This window comes from Squalius cephalus, assembly GCF_949319135.1.
Source record: "Squalius cephalus genome assembly, chromosome: 20".
In the NCBI taxonomy this organism is placed as follows: Eukaryota; Metazoa; Chordata; class Actinopteri; order Cypriniformes; family Leuciscidae; genus Squalius; species Squalius cephalus.
Window position 1 is genome coordinate 24,075,941 of NC_137141.1, and position 26,746 is coordinate 24,102,686.

Below are 26,746 nucleotides of genomic sequence, written 5' to 3' on the forward strand. Positions count from 1 at the left end.
CAGTAAATATCATATCAATACAGATTTTTAAATTGCAATCACATCTACTTTTGTCTAATCTTTTTTAAAACACAAAGAGTATATTAGATGGAGGCTAATAACAAAAGGGTAATAATAAAAAAGAAAAGATCATTCATTTTATGGATCAGTGGTGGCCAAAAGTGATGTCCTGCCTAGAAAAAATTACAGCTTCACACTTAATTCAAATGAATAAAATGTTTTTAAAGATTTTGTGAGCATATTGCATAGTTGCGCTTTGAGTCAATTGTTTTATTTGTGATAACGCATTGATACATGCCAAACTTTGCAGATATCATTTTTGGCCAGGCTGTCATACTTTTATGAACACAAGCAGAACAAGAGAGAACCACTGAAATATTAATAACTGATTATGTTGTAGTCAATGTATGCTTATTCCTTTTAGCTTTTCTATGCATTTCTTTTGCATCGTAAAATAAAACCTGTAGTTGTTTACCCCTTTTTTTGCTAAATACTTTTGTCTTAACAAATACCTTAGCAAAGTTTAGTGTTTTATTCTTCCCTCATATTTAATTTATTAAAAAATATTTTCCTTATATTTTGAGGGTTTCATTGAACTTGTAGGGTCATTAAAAACAAAACTAAAAACACCACCAGTATTTTTTTTTAGGTTATATAAAGAGAAATTATTAAACCCCAGCCAATTTTATATTTGAATCTTGTTTGAATTAAAATTGCTTATACTAGTTATATGTGATACGAAAAACATACTCTTATATATGCAGATTCACGTACTGGCATTTTAAATCCCTCATTTGTGTATTAAAATAATGGGATCACTTTTTGCACTCCTTTATTCTCCATATTTAATATCTACTGCATAAAGTCATGCATGGCCTAGTGTATGTCCTTTGCTCAAAAATAGAGTCTCTTTGCTGCCACCTAATGTATATCCGTCCCAAAGCTTCTCCTGATCCGAGCTGGAAGCGCCTCATATGGGCACATACGACGGGGTTTAAAACAAGCGCAGGACTGTGGAGATCTGATCATTTAATCTGCTGTCTATCAGTCTAATCATATCATCAGCATTCTCTCGTGCACAAATACTACAGTGGCCTTTGATCCGATGTGGCCCCTCTAACTGATGGTTCACTTTAATGTTAATTAAATCAAGATTAAAGGCACCTCAGAGATAATTCAGCAACGCCAATATAAATCTATAAATCTTTAGGAGCACTTGTCATGCTCGCGCTCCTTCGATTAATGCCCCATTCCACAAAACTGTTGGGCTATTTTCTCTCTCTTTTCTTTTTTTTTTTTCTAGAGAGCATACAACAATCTTGTTCAAGTTGTATATTATGTTTGGTTAAAATAACAGTTTTGGGTTTATTGTTTGGAATTTCGTAGAAGTTCTCTGTAGGCCCGGTGTGTGTGTGTGTGTGTGTGTGTGTGTGTGTGTGTGTGTGTGTGTGTGTGTGTGTGTGTGTGTGTGTGTGTGTGTGTGTGTGTGTGTGTGTGTGTGGAGGGGGGGGGGGGGGGTTGCTAGCTTGTGCCCGTGCACATTTGAATAAATAAAGGGGAGAGCAGGCAGTGTTGTAACATTTTGTTGTAACAGGTTAAGAACAAATTTAAGTAGTATTGTAACAATTAATATTATTGTAACAAATTTAAGTTGTTTAGAAAACGGTGTTAATTTTGTTAACCATGAATGCTGTTTTTTTCCCACCCTGTATTGTTGTGATGATCCAATTTACTTAGTTGGGAACTTCTATCACCACCCAAATCCTTATTTATTAATTTATTTTAATGGTGAACATATAGGAATTCAAATTTAAAACAGGAAATAAAACCTAAGCTTAACACTTTAAAAAGTAACAAACAATCTATATGTGTTAATCAGTCAACTGATACTGAGCCACAATCTCTGAATGTTCATTAGAAGTACGTTGGAAACTTACATCCCTCAAAATCTGTTTAGACATGCTTTTTCTATGATATTTAAACATGTAGTTGAAAAGCTAAATCTAAATTAAATAAGAAAGCCTGCTGATTCAGATTACCAACTCTGCAATTTAACCTCCAGTACAAGTCAAACATGAAGATTATCCTGTAGCACTTTATTTTACAGTCCTTTTCCCCATGCACATACTTTACTTATTATAGTAATTGCAATAACTGGGTAATAAGGTACCTCATTACCTTATACCTTAAACCCTGAAACTACACCTAAACCTAACCTTAACCCATGTAGTTACCTTATATTACCCAGTACTTTACTAGGTAAGTACACGTAAGTGCATGTACTGTAAATTAATAAATGTTATATTTTATTTTTATACAAAGACTCTTACTACTTCTAATGTCACCTCAGGAGGATGGTGCTCGTGCATGATAGTGATTCCACCCTGTGGCTCATTTCTAATTGGCTAAACTGTTGACGTTACAACTCACTCGGTGTTACAGCACTCCTTGTGCATCTAGTGCATGTTGTTCAATGTATAACTTTTAATAAGCTTGTATTTATTACATCTAAAACATCTAACGTTTTCATTATCTAGATTTTACTAGAGTCTTATTTAATCCAAATGCTAGGCTGCAATTCATTTGATTAGTTTGACAAAACAAGAGTATCAGTAACGAAACACTAATAATCACGTCCACAGCAGTCTCGGGTCAGATGCGCGCGCTTTATCAGTTAGAGGTGTGGAGAGCTGTGCAGACGCGCGCGATGAGGGCTGGTTGGTTAACCTGCCATTGATATGCAAATATAATTAAGTGAAGTTACACATAAAGATGCAAGTAATATTTGACGCTCGGTATCCTCGCAATCTATAAACGTAAGTATGTCGGTACTCACATGGTCACTGGGTGTCACTTCTGCTGAGGGATAATTGGCTGGTGCGCGCGGTGTCTTTTCCCTATAGTGTGCAGTCAGTGCATGTGTCGATCACCGTTCAGCTTCAAACGCTGCGGCGCAGTTTAGGATGCCTTCGGGTTGTTATGTACACTTGGATATAAATAGGTAACTTTCTAGATAAAACGGCTAACAAATGAGAAGGGAAGGCGTAATTTTGCGCAGGAGCTCCCTCTCTCAGCAAGATCTGCCTCCTGAATCTTCCATGTAAATTTCAACAGATCATTAGATGAATTATTCAAGAAATCAAATTAAATTTCAACAGATCGTCGGCTGATTTCGTCAAGGAACCGAAATGAAACACGTCTGGCAGACTGTATCGGTTGTCTGTCTTTTCTTTGACTTTTTTTCGGACAGAGCAAATACTACCTTTTTATTTTTTACTACAAATACTTGTTTTTTAAGTCAATAAGTTTTTACACACATTATCTTAACTTTGAAGAATCAGTGCGTTTCAAATAGGTCAGAGAAAAGTTTCCTCTGAGTCAATGCAACAATGAAACTAAACCATTTTAGACAACCATGTTTCAGAACATTAGAACTTAAGCACTTATGCATACGAATACAACAACACTGATAAACAATGTCTTAATGAAAATCTAAAGAAAGTAAAAAAAAAAAAGAAAAAAGTCCCCACCATGATATATTTTTTGTGAACATTTTATGTAATCATTCGGCAAGCAGTCTTTATCACTAACTTGTTAAAAGTCTGTAAGCATCAAATCGAGATGGTCAGCTTTCATACATCATCTCATCCTGTCTAGGTATTAATTCCTTTATATTGCCTTTGATATATAGTCGCAGTGCAGGTTGACTGTTTCATATTCATATCTAATCTCATGGCCCATAAACTAATAACATAAAGACGATTCGAATTAATCCATTCAGTGACAAGAGACAGACAAAAGGCAAGCGGATGTTTGCGTCATGATTTATAGAGTTCAACCTATATTCTTTTTTTATTTGTCAGCGTGGGTGTGTGTGCGTGCGCGCGCCCCTTTACATCTTGTGTGAAGATATTCTCGTTTTACATGTGTAATAGCACACTCATCCTCATGTTAAAGCCACGTTTTCGACTCTTAATTAACGTTGAACTTAATTAAGCGTAATTTTGTATAAAGCGTGCTTGGTGAGAGCTGCACGCGCAGATAAGAGCAAGCGGCACGAGGAGAAAGAGGAGGTGCGTTTTCAGTTTTGGTATGCAGAAAAGAAACTTTTAAATAGTTTATTCTGCGTAAAATAAAACATATTATAATTTATAAATTATTTAGCTTTAGACTGATGTAAATATCCGGCCGATACTATTTCGCACGCATTCTATTGTGTGTGTATCTGTTTTTTCACAATCTCTCATTGGTTTTGCTTATGAATAAATTAATAGTAAGGCGCTTGCAAAAAGTTTTAACTTTTTATTATACTAAAACCGGGAATTGTTTAACTTTTTATACATAATAATGAATGCATTGTTCGTTTGGTGGTCACACATATGTATGACAATTTACAAATTGAGATAAGCAGTCTTTTTTCATATGTAGGCCTCCACTAGATCCTGGCTGCTGTCCATGGTCCTGATCTGCTCACTTGAAACGCTTTTTTTTCTGTTTCTATATTGCATGCAAATATCAATTATGTCAAATAGGGTATCCAAATATGCAGTATTTGTAACAATGCATCTGCTGAGAATCTGTAGTATGTGATTAGTGGACTCTTTGCTACCTCATGAGGTCAAAGGAGCAGAGGAGTTCTCAGATTTGCAAAAAAAATGTGTGGTTAAATTGGACTTAACGTTACCCGAGTAAATCATTTTTGCAGTTGCTGTTAGTACGCCATAGGTGAAAGCCAATTTGCCAGAAGTAGTATGTCCAGGAATATATTCATAGGCTACTACACCTGCATACCACACTTTGGTACTGAATTCTTTGTCTTTCTTGTTTTGGAGTTCAAATATCAAACACGTCTTCAGTTTGTGACTGTAAGTCTAATCAACATATTTATTTTTAAAATTGGACAATTAAAATTAAGGGTTGTTTTAATGAATGTGAATTTATTCAAACTTTGCATGCAAGCTGACTTAAATGCAAAATATTTAGGTTAAAAAATAACATTTATATTAATTATATACTGTAGACAGATGTCTAGTCAAGCAAACATTTAAAACTTTCTTCCTTTTTTATTGAAAAAGTTTTGCAGGCTTTTTTTTTTTTTTTTTTTTTTATTACACCCAACAAGCATGCAGATGGTATATCAAGCAGGGCCTTATGGAGGAATGCTATTTCTATTTGAACATTTTGTAGCAGCAGAAAATGAAATGAAAGGTGTTAAATATCTAGCTCATCGTTGCGTAATATAAGACACTGCTGAAGCTCACAGCCTGAAAATGGATCAGATTGCTCTGCATTTGGGCATTAATTGATGTGTAACCTCAACCCTGTGGAAACCCGATAGGTTTCCTATTATTACGTAAAGGGAATGCCATTTGCTTCATATCGCTTCTCTGCTTTTCTCCTCATGCTGTACTTGCATCCATCCATCCATCCATCCATCCATCCATCCATCCATTGTATATATATATAATTTCTACTGGTGTAATTAATTGGTTTGATTAAATAAAACACTCTAATGGAATGCAAATGGCTGTGGCTATGATGAATGCAAAAACAGCACAGTCCACATTGCCCCTGTCGTCTCTGTGAAACGTCTGGATTAGAAGTGAAGTTTGTCCCCTCAGCAGCCTACATCTAGTTTGCTGTATCACCAAACATGCACATGCCCTTTTAGCCCGAGAGAGCCGCTCAGCGTTAGCTCACTATCCAGATAGTATGTATTTAAACAAATGAGGTTTGCCATTAGCAAAAAACACAGTGATAGTACTCTCACTCTGACAAAAAAAAAAAAAAAAAAAAAGAAGAGTTTATCATGAGCACTCTCTCAATGAAATGTCCATGACAGTGCTTGTGAATCATCCTTACATATCTTGTTTAAGGTCAGTTTGAAGGCGGATATCCGATTCCACATCAACACTCTCGGATATAAGACAATTTGTGAACACGAGCCCAGATGCCGAAGCCTGTCTCCTCCAGCTCGTACCTCCCTCCAGTGCCAGCTCTCTTCTCCCAGGTAATTGCGCTACTCTGACACTGTCAAGAGAGCAGCAACATGCCTCATCAGAGGAACTATTTGCATTTTGTGGCGTGATCGTTTATGGCAAGCGTCCTGGTGAACTTCCTCTCTCTTTGTTAAATACGACTCAGATGTGACACCTTCAACCCTGTCGGCCCCTCCCTCGCCGCCATTAACAAACCCGCCGAGGTGTCAAACAAGATAAGAAAAATTAAAGAGACTGCCCCTTTTTCGCTTAATAACCCTTAAATCTCCACAAATACACTCGGATGCCTAACCACACCTCTAGTGGCTTGGGGCGTGTTGTGTTCTCTATTTATTTACCATCCCACAACCGGCACACAAAGACTAATGGATAAAAAGTGACAAGCTATCAGGAGAATCTGAATGCATAATTGATTCAGGGCATAAATTAATATGATTATGCAGCGGCAAGGGGCATGTCTGCCAAGCGGCGGACAAGCGCAGGGGGGATGAAACATGGCTCCCATCTTCAGGGCTGATAGGCATCAATATGTAACAAACATCGTCTTCTCAGTTTCATGCTCTTTATACAGGACATGCCTCAGTGATGAGAGTCTTCTTCCTCATCTGAGATGCCATAACAAGGTGCTGGTTGAGCAAGTTCCTGCTGACCGAGACTTGTACAAAGACATAATGGGGGTGTTCAGTTGTACACTGTCCAAGTTCTCAAAGTTTGATCTGAGTAGGTAAATTCCAGTTGAAACGCAAAGGAATACTGAATGAAATGAGATGTCCAAAAACCTATGATAATATGGTACATAAAAAAAATGGTAACATGTTTTTTCTGGCATTTTTCTGTAAGTGTTATTGCAAACAAACTTTATATGCTACGTAATACATTTCTAGTATCAAATAAACATTGTTTAGCACTAGTAAAATAGAAACATCATCTAATAGTAACATAAACAAAGAAGCAAAAAAACAATGAAGAAACAAATTCCTAACATAAAAAACAAACAATCTAATATCAGTATAAATAAAGCAATAAATACCTATAATCAAACAAACACCATGTGCTACTAGTAAAATAAACAAACAAACAAGTACATTCCTAATATAAAAACATAATCTTCTAATAAATAAACGTAGTAACAAATGCCTAGCATCAAACAATTTACTACTAGTAAAACAAGCAATCAATCAAAGAAAAAAACTAAAAGAATGCCATAATAATTTCCTAACATCAAAGATAGTAAATAATAATACTAGTAATACTTATTAGTAAAATAAATTAACAAACAAATAAAAAACAGAAAGCAGTAATACATTTCCAAACATTAAACAATCATCTAAGACAAGTATAAATAAATAAACAAAAAAGAATGTAGTGATAAATGCTTAGCCTCAAACAAACCTTACATTCAATCTATTAATTCCAATAAATCCTCTATAATATTAAAATAAAGATGTAAACAAATAATTCCTCACAAACGAGCATCATCCACTAGAAGTAAAATAGTAAATTGCAGTAATACATGCCTAACATCTCCTCACCAGAGCCTAAGAAGGTAGTCTGAAAAACAATCCTGAACATCTAGACCTGGATCTTGCCTTTTAAGAGTTTACCTTGAAAGCAACCATGTTTTGAAGTCTTATCTCTTGTTTGCCGTTTCATGTGCATGGAACATGAATGCTTTTAAGTGAGAGCAAACGTATTAGATTTTGTAATTACTAGGGCACCAAGCTGTGACTCAAATTATGATTCACAGCAACAGATGTGCTCCAAGTTGTTGCATAAATATATTTGTGATGCATCTCAGACAGCAATATTTGTTAGTTATCATGTCAGTAGATCTCATTGGACATTTGTCTGAGAGTTGAATTTTATTCTGTCTTCAAACATACAAAACTTTAAAGGGGTCCTATTATGCCCTTTTACGAAGTCTTGATTTTGTTTTTGGGGTGTACTAGAATATGTTTCATGCTTGATTGTTCAAAAAATTCATTATTTTTCACATATTTCACATTGTTACAGCTCCTCTCTCCCCAGTCTGGTTGAACACGCCGCTTTCGATGAAGCCCCTCCTTCCAAATACGAAATGTGCTGTGATTGGTTAGCTGGCCCAGTGTGTTGTGATTGGCAGTGCATAGCGCGTGTTCGGGAAATGTAATGCCCCTAAATAACCGCAAGCTCTATTCAGATGTAAATATTAACAATGGCATCAATTTCAAACCATTTCGAGCCCGATTCAGACCCTGACAATGTTAACAAACAAGAGGATCCTGCTGAATGGATTTCAAGCACACATTTTGCAAGTTTTCACAGGACGTTTCAGACTGGTATGTAATTTTCTTATAGATACGATGTTATCCAACATGTAATCATTTTTGTCAGAAAACCATGGTAATACAAACAGTAATCGATCACAAAATCATGGATAATTTTCCTAAGGGGCAGTGAACAGTCTTACAAAAGCAAGAGCTTACCTAAGCTACAGTAAACACTACATCAATACTGTAATGTTACTGTAGTTAGCAGGCTAGCGGAGGCAAAGCTTTGCCCTTCGTTTACATTGCTATCATAGCAACAACATAAAGCTTATTGGAACTATTAATAGTAACACAACTACAAATAATAAGACATACTTACAAGTTGTGATCCATAAACAACAGATTGTCCCGACTCTTTCAAAATGTCTTTCAGGAGAAGCTTTTGTGCATATAACCTGCATTGTACTCTGTCTGTCTGCAGTTCTCTGTAATATGTGCAGCAAACGACAAACGTTGAGGTTATAATGTTCAGGAACAGAGTTAAAAATAAATTTTAACCTTTAAGTTCGTCAGCCTTAGGACAAATTTTTCCGGGGTGGAAAAAACAGCACAGCTCAACCAGGCCTCGACAACTTTTTTGCGTATTCCGTGGGCGGGGATTATTTAAATGAGGAATATTATGACTTCATAAGATCAGGAAAAAGTGCATTGTTGTCCAAACGAGACGTTTGTTTTAGTTCTTGAAAAGTGGATTCTGTTAAATAAAATATCTCTCTTTGGAGTGGACTTTGAGCTTTGTAACCTTGCAGATGTTTTTTATGCTCAAACAGCAACATTACACACTAACTAAAGTTAAAAAAGGGAAAAAGCTTAACAGGACCCCTTTAATAAATGTTGAGGATTGTTTAAAACTAATTTACTGCCAATGACTGGGAGGATCATCTGCTTTTTCCTGAGGTGCTGGTCAATGGTTTCTGAGTAGGCAAAGTGAACAGAAGCACAGTGCTGACAGCATCCCCAATGTGGCTTACACACCATTATGACTGGTCATGCGATACCAGGAACCCACTCAGACACAGCATGCACTAAGGTCAGGTCGCAGATCATCCTAATCTGGGATTGTCAACTTGGAACCTTTGGCAAGGTGGCTGTTTGTCCTCAAGGTCCATTTGAGTAAAAAAAGCAAGGACTTAAATAAGGAGAACCATGTGCAAAAAAGAAGGTGGTTGCCAAAAAGCACAGATGCTGTGAATAGTTGGTACTTAAATCAATGCTATTTATAAGAGAGTGCCATGCGTAAGAAAAGACCTAAGAGTGTGTCTGTTAAGTAGCTGCAGTGCCATGTGCCAGTTCTGTGTCTGGCTCGCTTGTGCTCACACGTGTACACATACAAAAACAAGTTGTTGTTGTTGTGTCTTTACACTTACAAGAAACTGCATCTGAAGTTGCACATACACCACAAAAATGTAATAAACAACAAAACAGAAATATAAAATATGCATTTACATCTGCAGTTACAATTGCATAAATAATATTATGAAATGTATTATTGATTTAATTAATTAAATGTATTATTATTAAAGGATTTTAGAAGTCGTGATCTGATTGGTTGAAGTCTACAGGATTTTCAGGAGATGTGCGTGTCGCATTCTTTAACGATCTGCCTGGAAACGAAGCTGTCTCAATGCCAAACCCCATCATGGAAGAAGAAAGTCGTCATATTTACAACGGTGACAATGAGCGCTTATCAGAATAAACTAAACACTGGTCTGTCAAAAGTATATGAAATATGTGATGTTCATTAGGCTCTTTAAAATATTTCCAAGAGTTTTACGCGCCGGTCTGTTATTGTAGAGACATCGATTTTACATTTCCACTCCCCTAAACATGACACTGAACAAAACGAACTGTGATTGGTTGCTTCACATGTCAGTCAGTCCAATTACAGCTGGCATGGAGTCCAGGCCTTCTGCCATCAGTCTGAAGATTATGCGAGAATAATAAAAGACATGCTTGTCATGACAACGACATGTATTTAAATTACACAGAAGCACAGCATCAGAATTGCCTTTGACTATTGGAAATATGTTAGATAATGAAAGTAAACTGGGCTGAAAACTGTTTCATGTTGAATTTAAAAAAATATATATTTTTATTATTTATTTAATTGTTTATAAAATGGGTCGTCCTGGTCCTGAGACAAGAATCCTTGGAAAAAAAAAGAGGTTTTATTTAATTTTTGGCTTTTTATGTACTGTTTCGTTTTACTTAGTACTGTAAAAATGTTTTGTCAGATAACTTAAAAATGTGCTTCATGTGATGAGTAAAGTGATTTATTTAAGCCATAAATAGTATTGAATATTGACTAAATCAACCTGAATACATTAGGTTACATCAACAAAGACATTTTTCCAGATCAGATCAAATATAAATAACTCCATTTAGTAACAACTCCACTTTTACAGTGTATTTTTCTCAGTTGGATCACAGCAGTGCAGCGAGGACTAAAAAAAATCTTAAGTAAAGACCACGTCATGGTGAACTCCAACCCTGTAATGAGAACCAGTGAGGAACCCAGATGAAACAGGGCTGCTGTCCTCTCCACTCATTCTACTTGTTATCATATCCCAGGAGTTGACATGGCACAGTGTGCAGCCAGGTTTGAAACGTGACACCGTCATCGAACCCCTGGAGTCCCGTGGGAGCCCCTCAGACAGACTTACTCAAGCTTCAGAGATGAAAATCAATAAACAATCTGAAGTTCTCAGAAAACATTTGTTTCTGGAGAGTAATGAATATACAAGCCCAGTGTATCCAAAGATCTGAGGATTTAAGCATTTGCTCTCCATCTTCATCTCCATTTCCCTAAAATATTTACATTTAATATATGAGTAAGCCTGAGTAAATGTGATTTTTTTTTCTTTGAAACGTAAAAACACCTAAACACACCTGAGTGGCAATGAAAATGTGTAAAGCAATATCTATATCTATAAGCAATATCACAGTAGCAAGAGTGCTGTTGTTCCCAAATATTAGCCATCAGTAGCTACAGCTGTGATTCGGCACTAATATTCTGAAAAACAGATTGAAAGTATGATGCAGCTTTTATACAACATTAAAAAACAAGAACTTGATACTTTGTAACACACAACATTGCAGGTTACCTCATTTAATTTTGCTCCATCAAAGGACACAATTCCAAATAAAACCACAGCAAAACCGCTGTGCATCTCCGAGTAACAGTTGTTTTAATTATTATTTTGATTTAATTATATTAAATATTATTAAATTAGCAACTTTGAAGCTGTTGAATAAATTATTCAATGACTCACTCATCAAGACAATCACTTGTTTGGTTCCTGCACAAATGGGCATCTTGAACAAATTGCTTGAATGAATGACAGTCACCTATCGGCAACCTCTGGCGTAACGATGTAATGCATAGAAAGAGTCAGTGTTTTTCTCCCTTCTTTCTTATATACTATACACAAATATGTACAACATTCCTTATAAAATTAATATAAGTAATATATACACATACAGGTTAGTAGTACCAAATAATCTGCACTATCCTATCACATTAATTGTATACCTCTATAGTCTTACTACAGATCAAGAATTGACTTACAGGAGTCTATTTTTAATTTCTTAGGAATTTTCGGATACACATATCTGAGACAAAGTTGATGCTTCAATGAAACATAACTGGGAACTCCACTAAGTCTCCAGATCTATGAAAGAGCAACCTCTGAGGAATAAAATGATCCTCTGGGCATTCTCAATGAGCACAGCTGGAAGAGGTATGCATTTCAGCCATGTAGTTAATCTTGGTAGAAGGCAATCAAATAAGATGCAATATGACAGCGATCATTCTGATGTGACTGAAAAGAACAATATCACAGGATGCTTCAAGCGTGAATCCAGCATTAAGAGAAGGTCACATCAAAAACACATCCTCTTCCTTGAAAAACATAAAGGATGGTGGTGCATAATTGGCGAAGAAGATTGACAGGGGCGGCCAGAGTGTATAGCTAAGAGGAGCATCTCATCAATGATTTAGAATTTGTGGCTTGTGGTCCACGGGTTATGTTTCGACTTGTTCAAAGTGTCTCTCAGTATTAGGCTAAATGGCAACCAGAATGAGACAGAGCATTATTTTCTCCTTTACATCTCATTTGAGAAGCTCCAGGAGAGACGCAACCAGAGACCATAGCTGAGATTCAATAGACTCTTGGATGACCAGCTAGTCAACAACCGGATCGAAACGGTGACAGGCAATAACCAGGATCTCTCGCCTCACTACAGGAATTTTCAAAAAGTGCAGGGGAGGGGACGCACATTTGCAGCCCTCCCTGAGGGGTGTCATCTGTCTGAACTTCTTAGCTTTAAATACAAGGGGCTCCAACTGTCTGTCCACATTGGTCTCAGCTGTGGGGATGGAGAGAGGCCAGTGACCGGCCACGTCCGTGATGGATGCGCACTGACAGACCTAACTGCACTGTTGGTGCACACACGTCATCATACCTCTCTGTGACATCAGCGCAAACAGTCTGCAGGCTGCTTCCTCACCGGCATTTCACAGTCCGGCCCTGAAAAAGTCACAACACGCACACACATAAGGACCACGGATCGCCCCCTGCCCATAACACTAATGAACAGGGGCTCCCCAACAGGTCTAACGCCAGGCCACCGGTCACGTTCTGAGCCAAAAACTTTGTAAACTTAGCTTGAAGTCACAATTAATGTTGCTGGGTCTCTTTAGCCCATGTTCAGGGGGAGAATATGTATAATGTCTAAAAATAAGATGCTTAGGGAGAGAGATCTCACTCTTGACTCATAGTAAAACCACAGAAAGTTACAGAAGAACTTTAGGGAAAAAATGGCAGAGCAAAATTAAACATGTCTCTGCAGTTTAAAGGCATGAAATCAAACCCCACTTATTTAATATCAACCATAATACAATGTATTATATTTTTTGGAATGTTTCCTGTCATTCAGTGGATTATATAGCATTCTGTGATCTTTAAAACTTCAAAAGTTTTAAAGATCGATTCTGAACTGCTGAAATGGGTGGTCAGCAATTCGAGCCACACTTCCTGTTACATACCTACTTAACAATGCAAGAAATTTGAGTTACACTTTATTTTAAGGTGTCTTCGTTACACTGTAATTATACATTTAAGTACTGAGTAATATTAAGTAACTACATGTACTTGCTATAGGGTTAGGATAAGGATTTGGTTTGGTTTAGGGTTAGTTGAATGTAATTATGCATAATTTATAGTTATTACTATAGTAACTACATGTAACATATGTAACAATGACACTGTAAAATAAAGTTTTACCCAAATTTGCATAATGCCAGCCTAATGTCTACTTTGACCCACCCTCAAACCAGTGGCGACTGGTGCTAAAAAAAAATTGGGGGGGTGCAAACAAACTGAATTATTAATGCAGAGCTGAATGTAGGCTAATTGTTAAATAACCATTTAACAGTGCTTAGCTAAAAATGGAAAATTCTGCATTTAAAGCATGCCATAAGGAGTTGGGCAATAGCCAATTGCCACAAAAAAAATTGGGCTAAATGGCGATGTATGGTATGATCTCAGTATTTACATTTTGTTCTATTTGAATAAAAAAAGAAAATTAAAAAAAAATCTGTATTTAATTAAAAAACTAATTATTTTATATCCTGATAAATATTGTCCTAGGCTATGAAAATAAACAAAGTGAATGTAACCTTGCAGTCTATCAACCTTGCAGTCTATCCAAAAAAGACATTACTAACATTGCAACATTACAATCTAAAAACAAAATAATGCTTTTAAAGAAGTAGTTAAATTCACTAACCAAACAAAACTGATATCATAAAAATACACTTGTAGGTTTGAAATTCTATAGCACATTTATGTTCACCAACAACAACAAATATTTTAGCAAAATATATTTATAATTCAGTGTTAATGTACATTTTAGTCAGAATAACTGCGCTCATATTCTATTGCGCTCCGTCTGTTCGGCGCGCATGCGCGTGGCGGCACTCGTCCACGGAAGTTTAGCCTGCAGAAGGCTCGTCCACTCATGACAGCAAAATAGAAATATTTGCTTGACTTTCTAACATTTACAGATGGAGAATATGTCCGTGAAATGTAAGTTATGCACTGAGGAAATTATTGGATGTCACTTCAGCTTAAAGATTATTAATAGAGGTATATTTGTTTCCACCAATCGCTGCACAAGTTAAGGTTACGTATGATGACGAAAGCACGTTAGTGCGAGCCCTCCCGAAACCCATAGAGAATGCATTGCAATGGCTGCAGTTCAGAAAAAAAAAAAAATCTTTGTATGGAAGTCTTGGGAACACTCTGGGCAATTCTCGGCCAGAGTGAAATCGCCCAAAAATGGGCGGTACTCCACAGAACGCTGACGCTATTTGGACAATATCCAAAGGCAGAACAACAGTGACAGCTAGCGTAACTCTGAGGTTGAATGCGAATGTGATTGAAAAAGTCCCTTTTGCACTTTGGTGGTGCGTCACCCAATCACCCTAATGAAGAAACTGCCCCCTGCCTCAAACACTGTAGTTGTAGCTGAGGCCTGGAAGAGTTTGGTTCGTGTTGTCAACATGTTGAGAAAATGCCGTTTTCAATTTATAAAGAGATACAGTATAAAAATAATAATAATCCATATGAACAGAGCGGTTTAGTCCAAATTTTCTGAAGAGACATGATCGCTTTATATGATGAACAGATTTAATTTAGGCTTTTATTCACATATAAACACTGATCAGCAAACATAAACAGAAGCACAACTGATCCTCCTGGATTAGTTTTACAATCTCTTTATAAACTTTTTTTAAGCGTCAAAGTGGTAGTTGACTGTCAATGGAGGGACAGAAATTTCTCAGATTTCATTGCAAAAATAAACGAAAGTCTTACAGGTTTGGAACAACATGAGGGTGTCACCGTTATGTTCTGTTAGTTTCCGTTTTCATGGACTTTCAGTTCGTTTTTATTTGTCACGCGTACTTGTGCAGATTACCGCCACTCTCCCACGTTACCTTGGTTAACGTCATTATTAGTTCATATGTGTCAGCTGTGTTTGATTAATTATCCTCGTTTGTGTTTAGTACTTAAGTAGTTCTTTCTCCTGCACTCTTTGTCCGGTCACAGTTATGTTATTCGTGTTTGCTACCTGTGCCTTCGTGAATAGTATTATTAAAACTATTGCTGTTTGGAACCTTCTTCTCCTGTCTTCGTCTGTTCGCCTGCAAACACCCCGTGACAGATGGGGAGTAAATGATAACAGAATTTATTTTATTTTTGGGTGAACTAACCCTTTAAAAGAGCTGTGCATACTGTTTCATGTCATCTTTAACAGGGTCTTCTCTTCTTCCGTACAGGTATTGGTTTACAACAGGGAGTTGTGTACAAGAAAATGGTTGTGATTTCATCAATAAAACATGACCTCTTCCCATTAATTATATAAGTTGTTAATCAAAATGTAAAGCATTGTTGGGCGACCCCAGTCCAACCCCTCTCTAATTTCATTTTAACCTACTACAGTACGTGCACTAAGGAAAGTGGCTGGCATCGAAATGTTGTGGAGCACCAACACTCTTCCAGTGACACAGTTAACACAATGCAGATGAGATTAATTGCAAGGCTATCGAGCCACTATGATTCTCCGTCCATTATCACATAATGAGAAAAACCAGGTAAAGTGGATTTCGACAACTGCTAAGTGCTAAGAGCAAATCCTGGTACATGCTGTGTTAATGAGTGGTTTCCTCCGAACAGAGAAACACTTACTGCACTACAACTAAATAGCTCATGGATCTAGCATAGATTAACAGCTCAGTAAGAACAACTTACCTTGTGTTGACAGACAGCCACTTAGCGGATTTGCAGAAGAAACAAGACTGTAAAGAAAAAACAAACAATTAAGCAATTATTTGTTATACAGCATTACAAAAACATGTTACAAAAAACAATATATGCAATCCTCTCTTTTTTTTGACCTCATGGAAGAACATGTATCTTCATATGTCAGTGGAGCTGTTGGCACTAGTTCTTCTGGAGGAGAGGCTATTGATTTTGCGTATTGGCTGCAGGCAAGTCCGTGAGGAACAAATTAAAGAGTCAGAGGTGCGGAGTCAGTAATTGCTGGTGCGGTCATGCCTCTTCACTCCCACAGTGTGTATTTCAGAGAATGAGTGCTCAGTAAAACAGACTCTTGGACACATGGGATAAAGGAATATAGAGTTACCTCTACAAGAGACATCTACAACATGTACATATATGGCGGCACTGATAAACACAGGCTAATCATTGCATGGTTATCATTTATTTGCTTGATTTGCTTTTATGTAGTGAGATTGACATTTCTGTCTCCTGCCATTCTGGTAGGAGAGGTGTGAAATTTAGAGATAAGAAAAAGGATTGGATTTTGTCACAAATTGCGTCGCAAATATGGGATTTATCAGGAAAAAACATAAGGAAGCCCAAGATGAGATTTTAGTGTTCATTTTTATAAAGACAATCTCATCATGTTTGGCCAGGCTGTCATACCTTTGTGAACAAATGCAAAAACAAGAGAGAACCAACAAAATATATAAAAAAATAAAAAAACTGATTATGTTGTGGTCAATGCATGCTTTTTCATGTGAGCTTTTTTGTTTTTATATATAACTTGATGGCTTAATTGAACTTGTAGGGTAATTAAAAACAAATCCCCAAACCAATCCCCTCCGGACATCACTTTTGGCCACAAAAGTGCATAAAAAAAGCCACATTCAGCCAAATTCTCATGGTGCCATGATCTCATGTGATTCCTGGACTTTCTTGTGACACAATCCGTTTCTAAGAAATTAAGAATATTATTCATCAGATGCTGTGCTCCACCTTCAAAGTATACAAGTTATACTGCTGTTTCAATCTTTTGTAATGTAAGGGTCTTGAGGATGTGATTCTACACGGTCTGGCATGTTCCTCCCCTCCTTTTCTTCCCCACTCTTGCTGGGCCCTATTAATACAGCATTTGTCAACAGATTAAATTTTCAACATGCACAGGCAAACTGGAGTTGGTCACTATCTAATGACAGGCAGGGTTGGAAGAGCGCCTTTTAAAAATCCATACCTGCCTCACCTCCATCCAGAAACTATTGACACTTGTCACTCTGGATGCAATATCACATAAACATTTTCCGATTTCTATCTCTGGTTTCCATTGCGGGGCAAAATCCTGTTAACTTCTGACACGGTCATCTCCCAAACACCTGTACGGGTCTGTCTGTACTGATTGCCACAGCACTAACAAACTGTGCACGGGGAAATTATGTGTATTTGAGAACAGAGGAAATGAGAAAGGACTGGAAAAGTAAAAAATAAATAAAAAATAAAATACAATTTGAACTTTTATTGATAGGGACAGGAAATCGTGGGTAAGGGGTGGGGGGGTTCTCTATCAAACTGGTTTATCATTGAGTCAAAACTTATTTCCAGGATATCCTTAGCTTCATAAGAGTAAAATTGCAAATATTTGTTTACTTATGATAGTTCATATTATATAATAATAACAATTATACTTATTTACATGTTATGTTATGTTATGTTATGTTATGTTATGTTATGTTATGTTATGCTATGTCATGCTATGTCATGTCATGTCACTACTGAATAGCAGGTTTGTAACATAACATACTAGCAGTTAACTATTGGGGGATGTGCACAAACCGCTAAGCCATGACTCCTATGTTTGTTTACTTTGTTATTTAACATTGAAAATTAGGGAGTGGTGTAGATGAATACTAAGCAAAAAGACAAAAAATGCACACAGAACACACATGCAACAGCATAAAATTCAACTCTTTGTCAGATAAAGATCAGAAAAATAAAATCAAGCGTTTACATGTTTGTTTGTTTTTGTAGTTAAAAGTCTCGATTTGTCCACACATAAAATGCTGTACAGAGATCAAGCAGTGTGATGCGTAACCTCCTGCCAAAACATGTACACACATACACGCAGAGGCCTTGAGCAGCCTCCCTTGTAGCCATGCTGGAGTGGAGCCCTGACCTGGCAGAGCGTGGAGTTGGGGCTGAAACAAAGCAGCTCCCCAAAAGCCTGACCTCTAATTAATACTCTTGGCAAAGTGGCCCTTCACAAGACATTACAGTGATACATGTGTTCGCTACAGAACTCCTCCGGCCACCGGCGCACAGGGCTCATCTCCTGCCCTCCCTGTGGGGCGATGGGGGGTGGGTGCAGGTCTGGGACCAGGCGCTGCCCACCGCCTGCTGTCACAGTCCATCTCTGTCTGCACACACGGCAACAGAAGTGTGGAATGACGGAGTGATAAGGCAGATAGGCAGCCAGAGGAGAGAGAGGCAGTAACAAGCTGCTTGGTATAGTGCTTAAAATGGGTTACAACACTCAAGGGGATTTTATTTTAACTGAATAAGACGTTGTGTAAGAAAACTCTCTTTTCCAGAGCATGGTGTTTTTTTCGTTTGCCGTCATGTCATGTGACGACATTGGAACACTGACAAGATAAGGCCCAAAATCTTAAAGGAATTTAATGGAACTTAAAGGAACCCTTATGTCAGGTCACTGTGATTTTGCCAAGTAAGACTAAAACATCTTTTGTTGATCCTGGAACAACATTCCTGTCAAAAACATAGTCCTAACCCTATCCCTACCCCTAAACCTAACCCTACCCATAACTTATCCCTAAAATCAGAGGGAAATGATAAGAAATGATAGTCCCCTTGTTGTAAGCCTTAACTAAAGCCTATCCCTCAAATCTGATTGGTTGATTGGAGTTGAGTTCCGATCAGTGAGAATAAGGAACAATCATTCAGACTGGTTTTGTGGACTAAATCAGTCCATTAATTGAAAAGATCTGACTGAAAAGAAAGAAGTGTTCTCAAACCAGACATCAATATTTCCCTCTTGAACTCTCCTGAACGCAGAGCTAGAGCAGATCTGTCAATAACGACTTAAAATTTGAACAAAATAGAATTTATAACAATTTAATGTGTTATAATTTGTTATAATAATGTATAAATATAAAGACTTCAGATGCAAAAGCCACTAAACACCACCTCCGTCAAAAAATATACAGTAATATATACTCTCCGCACACAGTATACGTTCATCAAAGACTGCTAGTAGCATAATTTGGTTTAGAGTGGGGGTGAGAAAGAAATAGACATTTATCTGGTGACAGAATTAAAAAGAGAAAATACAGGACATTAAACACAGGTACATATACTTCCCAGACAGAAACAACCCCACATCCCTGTCTTGACAACGAGTGAATATCTCAGATGTAAGGAGAAAGATAAAAAAAGAGCAAGTGTTTGCGGGCAGGAACCAGCCACAGGGAGGTGTGACCAGCAGGCATGATAGGAGGATGCCAGGACACTTGAACCTGTCTGAAGCCATTGGTGCTACAGGCTACTAATTGCTCTTGATGGAGATTGGTTGCTCAGGCAAAGAAAATTGAGGGTTTCCTGCCCCTCTAAATGTCTGTCATCTTTAACTTTTTGTGATGAGGACAGCTTTTGCAAGACAAAGTATGTGTGACTGTAAAAATGGCTGGTTGTGCACGTGTTACAAATGCTGAGAGTAATAGGTCACATTAGATGCTATACTACTAGCTTTAAATGAATAATAATAATAATAATAATAATAATAATAATAATACACACCTATAGACTTTTAGTGTTCTGAATATTTACAACTTGCCAGTTAATTAATAAATATTAACTTAATTTGAAATTCGAAAACTATAAAAAAAAAAACTAAAACAATAGAGAGAAAACGAATGAAAATAAAACTGCATTGATTTAATTTACTTTTTATATTTATTTTATTTGATATATTTTAAAGATAAAATTGTATATATATATATATATATATATATATATATTTATCTTTTATCTTTTCATTTAATTTAATTTATAGTAAATTTAATCAAATATATATAAAGATTTGAGGCATCAAATCCCTATAGCGTAAATACTGTGAGAGCAGTTACATGTCAAAGAAATGTAAAAATTTTAATTGATTCCAGCCGGAATTCCAACATCCCAAAAAAAGGAAAAAAAAAGGAATAAACAAACACTAGAAATCTATGAAAAAATCAACAAGGTGTTTGTTTATATCCCATAACCCCAAGAATAAGCAATAGCAATAGTGGAGAGTATAGTTTCAAAGGAGAGGGGAACGGGTTCATTAGAAAGCACAAATGCTTGACTCTTCCCTCTTTCGGCTCTGAGGGCGCTGGGACATAGCGATCAAGGGAGACGGGCCTCTTTCCGCTCACTTATTGATTGTTTCCTGGTGATGCTCCTATGGAATCCAATCTGGGGAAGATTTTTCACTGGCGCAGGCTGTGTCAAGAGCTTCTTTCCTAAAATAGGCTGGCTGAACTAAACTTAGTAGCAAACACAGGCTTACCACAGTGAAATGATCAGATATCAACAGTGATTTGTGGGTAAGCAAATAAAAGGAAGCGGCATTATAAATACGAAAACGGTTTTGTTCTGTTACACTGTATTATACAATAAATAAATTACACCTCACGTTCAGTTTGTTTTGCCCTACTATCACTGAAACAAACACTCTAGAAGAAATACAGTTCTGTGATTCTTGCCTAGCTCAGCATTCACAGAAACAAATTCCAGCGGCCCTGGTCATGTGGCGACACATAAAGATAAATAAAGACTCTATCATGCTCTCTGCATGAGATTCATTTTTCCTCTTGGATTAAGCTCAATAAACCTGAACTCCATGATGTCTAAATGACTAAAAACACACCAGGCTAGAAATGCATATGATGAATCCTGCAGTGATGAGATGCAACATCTGTTTGGTCAAAAAAGTGCTTTCACTGCCAACGATTTTCTTTACCACAGGCTAAGCCTGGCAATTTTCTTCTCCGAACAAGAGTTTTTGTGTACTGGAAACAGCAATCCATGAATGCACATTTCATATACATCCCCTCTCATATCTCTCAAAGGCACATTACCAATAAACAACCCAGTCGCGGCAGGTTATCTGAGCCATGCTCTCCTGCAGTTGAGATCCCTGCTGTGTTTGCCCAGAGTGATCTTTCTGGGGACGATGAGGGCAGAGGACATTATGGGGGCTGGATAATCCCATAAAGAGCAGTGATTGGCCAGGACGGGGGCTAAGACACAGCTGGATGGAAAACAGACCAGCCAGGGTCTAAATTGGCATTGGAATAGCAGGATTAGGAAGTCAGGAAGATTTTCCTAATATATTTTTCCATAACAGAGAATCATGAGCAGGAGCAGGGTGAGGCTAGACTTACAGACTTTAATACAAAGAAAAATCTGTTTACAGGTTCGCTTTGCAGCTTATTCTGCACAAGAACTGCCCATATTGTTAAGGAGGCAAATAAATATTTTCTAGGAAAAAGTAAATAATTTGAATGAGAAAATTAGGAGGTATTATACAAGGGAATTTGTGTAAACTCTGAATCGGAGTTTATGCCATATTTCAAAATAACATTAATAAATGTTTTTAATCAATCTTTTTTGAAAAAATTTAATTGTTGACTAAAACTAAACCTATTAAAAACATTTTTGTAATTTTTAAAGCTGAAATAAAATAAAACATTAGATATAATAAACTATTAGAGGAAAAAATAAACAAAAATTAGAAATGTAGCCTTGGCAACTAAATGTAAGATGGTGCACTAGAATAAAAAAAAATAAAAAAAAATAAAAACTAAACCTAAACTAAAACTGGAAAAAAAGAAACAAAAACTATTATAGCCTAATATTTAAATAATTCTAAAAAAATAGCTGTTCTGCTATTGTATATGTGCACAGCAACTCACGCCATCACGCACTCTTAAAGGGAAATCACTTTTCAAAAGATAGTTTAAATGTTTACATATTTTTCCATAATCTATCACTATCTCATAAAGTTAGAGTATGGTGATGATGTAGATCTTAAAATCTTAAATCTAATCATCAGGCAATACCAACAAACTAAAAAATATAAATATTGTGGATCCCTAGCCTGGGTTTCCCCATGCTGCCTTGCGTGCAGCGCGATTTTATTCACACTGCTAGGCAGCCTGGACACCATGGACCAGATTTTCCCCTCAAAAAGGAAACCAATCACAGAACGGGGAGGGAGCAGCAAGACGATGATGACGTCTATGCGACACACCGAAGCAGTTTGTTTATATCTATGGATCCAACATGGCATCAGACGCGAAGTTACTTTTCGATGCAGCCTTAGATAGTCTTCTAAGTAGTTTAGAACGCAAGTTTATTTCGTCTTCTTCCTCGTCGAATTTCTGTCGCTCTACATACGTCATCTGGTATAATTGAAACGATTGGCTATGAGCTATGTGCAGGTGCATTTGATAGACATTCGTAGCGCCCAATAAACGGCTCTGGGCATTCGTAAACCACGCCTCAAATACGAGAAAATGAACATGTGGTTCCCAGACCACGTCTCAATGAGAAAGAGGTCTGACGTTAGCCAGGCTAGTGGATCCCTAAAAATAAGCAGAAAACAACACCATATCCATCCATACTGTATATGAGCACCAATTAGCACCATAGACATACAGCAACTTTGAATAAACAAAGCAGATTTAACTTGTAACACAACATTCATTCCCAATAGACATATAAGCTATGCAAACTATTGCTGATCCCTGTGTAAGTGGTCAAAACCTGGGAACGAAGTATGATAGCCATTGTGTTTAAGCAGTAGTAATGAACCTACTCATAGGACACACAAGGCATTTATAATTACCGAGGCCTCTGCCCCTCCCCACACCACTTGTGAGTTCAGTGGTGACAGCAGCAGTGTCTCAACACTCGGTTGGCATCAGTATTCCTGACATGAATGTGGCTGCAACCCCAGCAAGCCCAGGCCTCCTAATTAGTGCCAATTGGTGTTGATGTCTCCGGGCTCTTCCTCTCTTCCCACTGCAGAAGCGCACATCCTGCGCTCGGCCTGCAAGCAGAACCGCCTTGCAGGGGCCAAGCTACAGCGCTTCAGTCTCCTCAAATCTCATGTGAAAGACAGAGCTGGAGGAGCCAGCGAGACCCCGCAGCCACACCGAGGCCACGGGAAGTGCACAACAGTCAGGCCACGGCCTATTTTTAATTCTGTGAAAGAGTTGTTTTTTTTTTGAGCTTGCCTGGTCACCTCAGCTTCAGGTCAAGGTGAAATGTTGCCCTCTGCTCAGATCTTCAGGCCTAAGGGAGAGATTGTGAACTCCACACATGAAAATGACAGTGAAACCAAAAGAGATCCTTATGGACACTTAAATGAAATGCCAATTCTCATTGAATTTCATTTCGTTCATTTCATGAACTTCGTCATTCACCCATTCCTTGGCGATAATAGAAAGCCAAAGCAAAAGTCATATAACAGGGAACAGCTATTGTGATGCCCAGTGAAACGGTGGGCAAAGTTTAATACTGTCCAGACAAGGACAAATCGTACAAGCTATTTCAACACAGAGCCACCACCATAACTCAAGATCCCCAAACTCACTCTTTGAGTTATAGCTATGTCAAACTAGTGAGGGGCAGAAATGTCTGTTTTAAAGTCAAGCATGCTGTGAGGTGTTTATTTATAAAACTTTCCTCCATTTAAATCAGTATTGTCCTGAATGATATGGATGCATAAATGACAGAGTGATTTATAGGGAATATTGAGAAATTATGTAGAAATGTTGGCAGGTGTGTGGAGGCCTTGTGCAGGGGCAGTCGCTTCAATTCTTGATTTAAATGAACAGCAACAAATCGCTTGACAACAAAAACTAACAAATTTGACACTGTAGAGTTAACAAGGTCATATGTAACAGTAACAAGCTGTGAATAAAAATGTCAGAATTTGACTGTATGTGACAAATCATGTGCCTTTAAGTAAATATTGTGTGTGTATGTGTGTGTGTGTGTGTGTGTGTGTACAGTATGTATTCAAAAATAAGACATAAGATAAATAAGATAAATTATAGAACAGAATCCTGTGAAATCATTTAAAAACTTGGCACCAGATTTTTTTTAACTAAAAAATCTAGTTTTTAGATTTTTATTTATCTTATAAATGCTTAAAATAAATGTTTTTGTCACCATGTTAAGTATTATATTATTATATTAACCTAATATATACAAATCTAATAAAAATTATGTAATATCAGATACATCAAATAATTTTTAAATATATAAATTGTTTAATAAAAAAAATACAGTAAATCACATTCACGTCTTATATCTGTATGCTGCGCTCAGTATCCCTTGACCATTACCTTTGTCAGTATGACTACCTTAAAATAGAGTAACATACCGTGTTTGTTCTCTCAGTGGTTTTTGGCTCTCTGGGTGTCCGTCTCCTGCACTAAATCACAGCTATGCTCATTGTCTCCTGTCAGACACAACAATATAGTAGTGTGTGATTTGTGAGCTTGAATCCAGCACCGCACAACACTTTCCACACAAGGAGGTTAGGAGTAATTAAAGGAGTCTGCAGGTTCAAGGAGGAGAGGCTAGCCTCAACAGGACCATCTACTCTCAAGCTATTTCTGCCTGCATAAATATTCAGCTAAGATAAAGGACAGTAAACAGATTCAAAGCCAGCTGATTTATGTCCTATAACACACACATCTAAAGTCAGAGACACAAAATGTATAGGAAAGTCTGCCTAAGGGACTTTGCAACAGACAGCACAAGGTTTGAGAAAAAGCAAGTGTCAGAGTAATTCTATTTGTTTGTAAAAATGTAATAGACTTTTTCTTGACAAGAGTTTTCATGTTTGCAAAAAGTGCAAAAGAAATTATAACATCCTTGTTTCCTTCCATTTACCATGCCACAATTTGCGATTCATTTTAGATTTGATAAGTTTTCAGTTTCATCTCAATTTTCTTCATGAAATTATACAAATTCTGTAAAGAAATACATTTACATAAATGCAAATGTTGACCCTTTAAAATATTGCCCATATACAATACTCGGGTATTGTTCAAAATTCATGTATAACTTTGATGAAAGGTCTTGATCCACTTCAAATGTTGACTACTGTATATATGGTCAATTAGACACAATTAGAACATATTTTCATTTAAGTGTTTTCATTACAGAATTTCATTTTTGTGAAAAAATGTATATATAACAAATATAACAAATAGTACTGAAACTTTCAGCAGCAGTTAATAAACAAATGTCATACATCTATACCAATAGAGGTCAGTATAATGTCCAAGACTATTGGGATGAATGTTGCACTTTATTTTGATTGTCCCCTTTAGATTTTCTGTTGACTATACATAATGTTGCACCTACATGTCAACCAACTCTCATTAGAGTATTAGTTGAGTATTAGTACACTTATAGGAGTAGGATTAGGATTAGTAGAATAAGGGGTTAAAGGTTAGTAGAATAAATTTACCTGTACTTGCAAAGTTACGTATAGTCAGTAGAATGTTAGCAGATATTAAGCAGAAAGTTAGTTGACATGTAGCTGCAAAGTTACTTATATTCAAAGAAAGTCTAAAGGGAACCATCAAAATAAAGTGTTACCGGATTAATAAGAGATAGACAAAAAATAAAAATAAATTTATTTTTGGCAGGACCACTATCATCAAATACGATTGACCATTAGAATATAGTTTGGATTGGCGTTATGGTTCTGTTCTGGGCAAGAACTCCCTGCGCATCCATGCAGCCTAGCATGGATAAGAGCAGGAAGAGCAGCAAATAACCCCCCTTAGGGTAATCAGAACAGAACTAACAAGAATGTACTGCAGATATCATTAATGTCAATATTTTAATGTACAGCATAATTTGAGAATTGAGTCTGATTCAAAGGGGAATCAGAATGCCAAATCCTGACTGACGAGAGGAGGAGCTGGGGATGGAGGAGGGTAATTAGCTCCTGAGAAATGAGATAGCTGCTGATAATACTGAAGGAGCTTATATATGAATACAGTGATAGGTGTCGTAGGGTAGACATGGATCAACTGAGAGTCAGCTGATGCGAGCTTGACAAACGTGACCTGCCAGAACTAATTTGATAATTATTAATAATTAGAGATAAGTGGGAGTTTCAATTGAAAACTTTGGACTTATATTTTATGCTTCACATTTTAAAAAACTAACTTGTACAGTACTTTGTAAAAAACAGTAAAAACAGTTTTACTGTATATCTTTAGTTTACTGGATTAGTGATGTATGCTGCGTTTTCTGCATTAATGGGAGAATTCACACTCAGAGCAAATGGTGAAGGACATTGCCATAGTTTCAGGGAACCACTTAAGTTACCATTTCTTCTGTCCTACGTACCCCTCTCTTCCTCTCCAGAGGGGTGCGTTCATGAATGACCACACAGCGTGTTCCCACACCTCTCACTCTCACCGTGGCTCATGTTTTGCCCCTTCACTGTGAGCTGTGTTGCAACATAAAACCACTACATTAATATCGCTTCTCCCACCGCAGCTTT

General features: G+C 37.1%; 1 protein-coding gene across 7 annotated transcripts in view; it reads right to left on the reverse strand.

Moving 5' to 3' along the window:
* esrrga (estrogen-related receptor gamma a) overlaps window positions 1-26,746 on the reverse strand; it is a 250,589-nt gene that overhangs the window by 173,883 nt on the left and 49,960 nt on the right. For all 7 annotated transcript variants that reach the window (XM_079853338.1, XM_079853334.1, XM_079853327.1 and 4 more), the window contains one exon: window positions 16,123-16,169. In XM_079853338.1, the coding sequence (XP_079709464.1) occupies window positions 16,123-16,169 (47 nt within the window). The remainder of the gene's footprint in view (window positions 1-16,122; window positions 16,170-26,746) is intronic.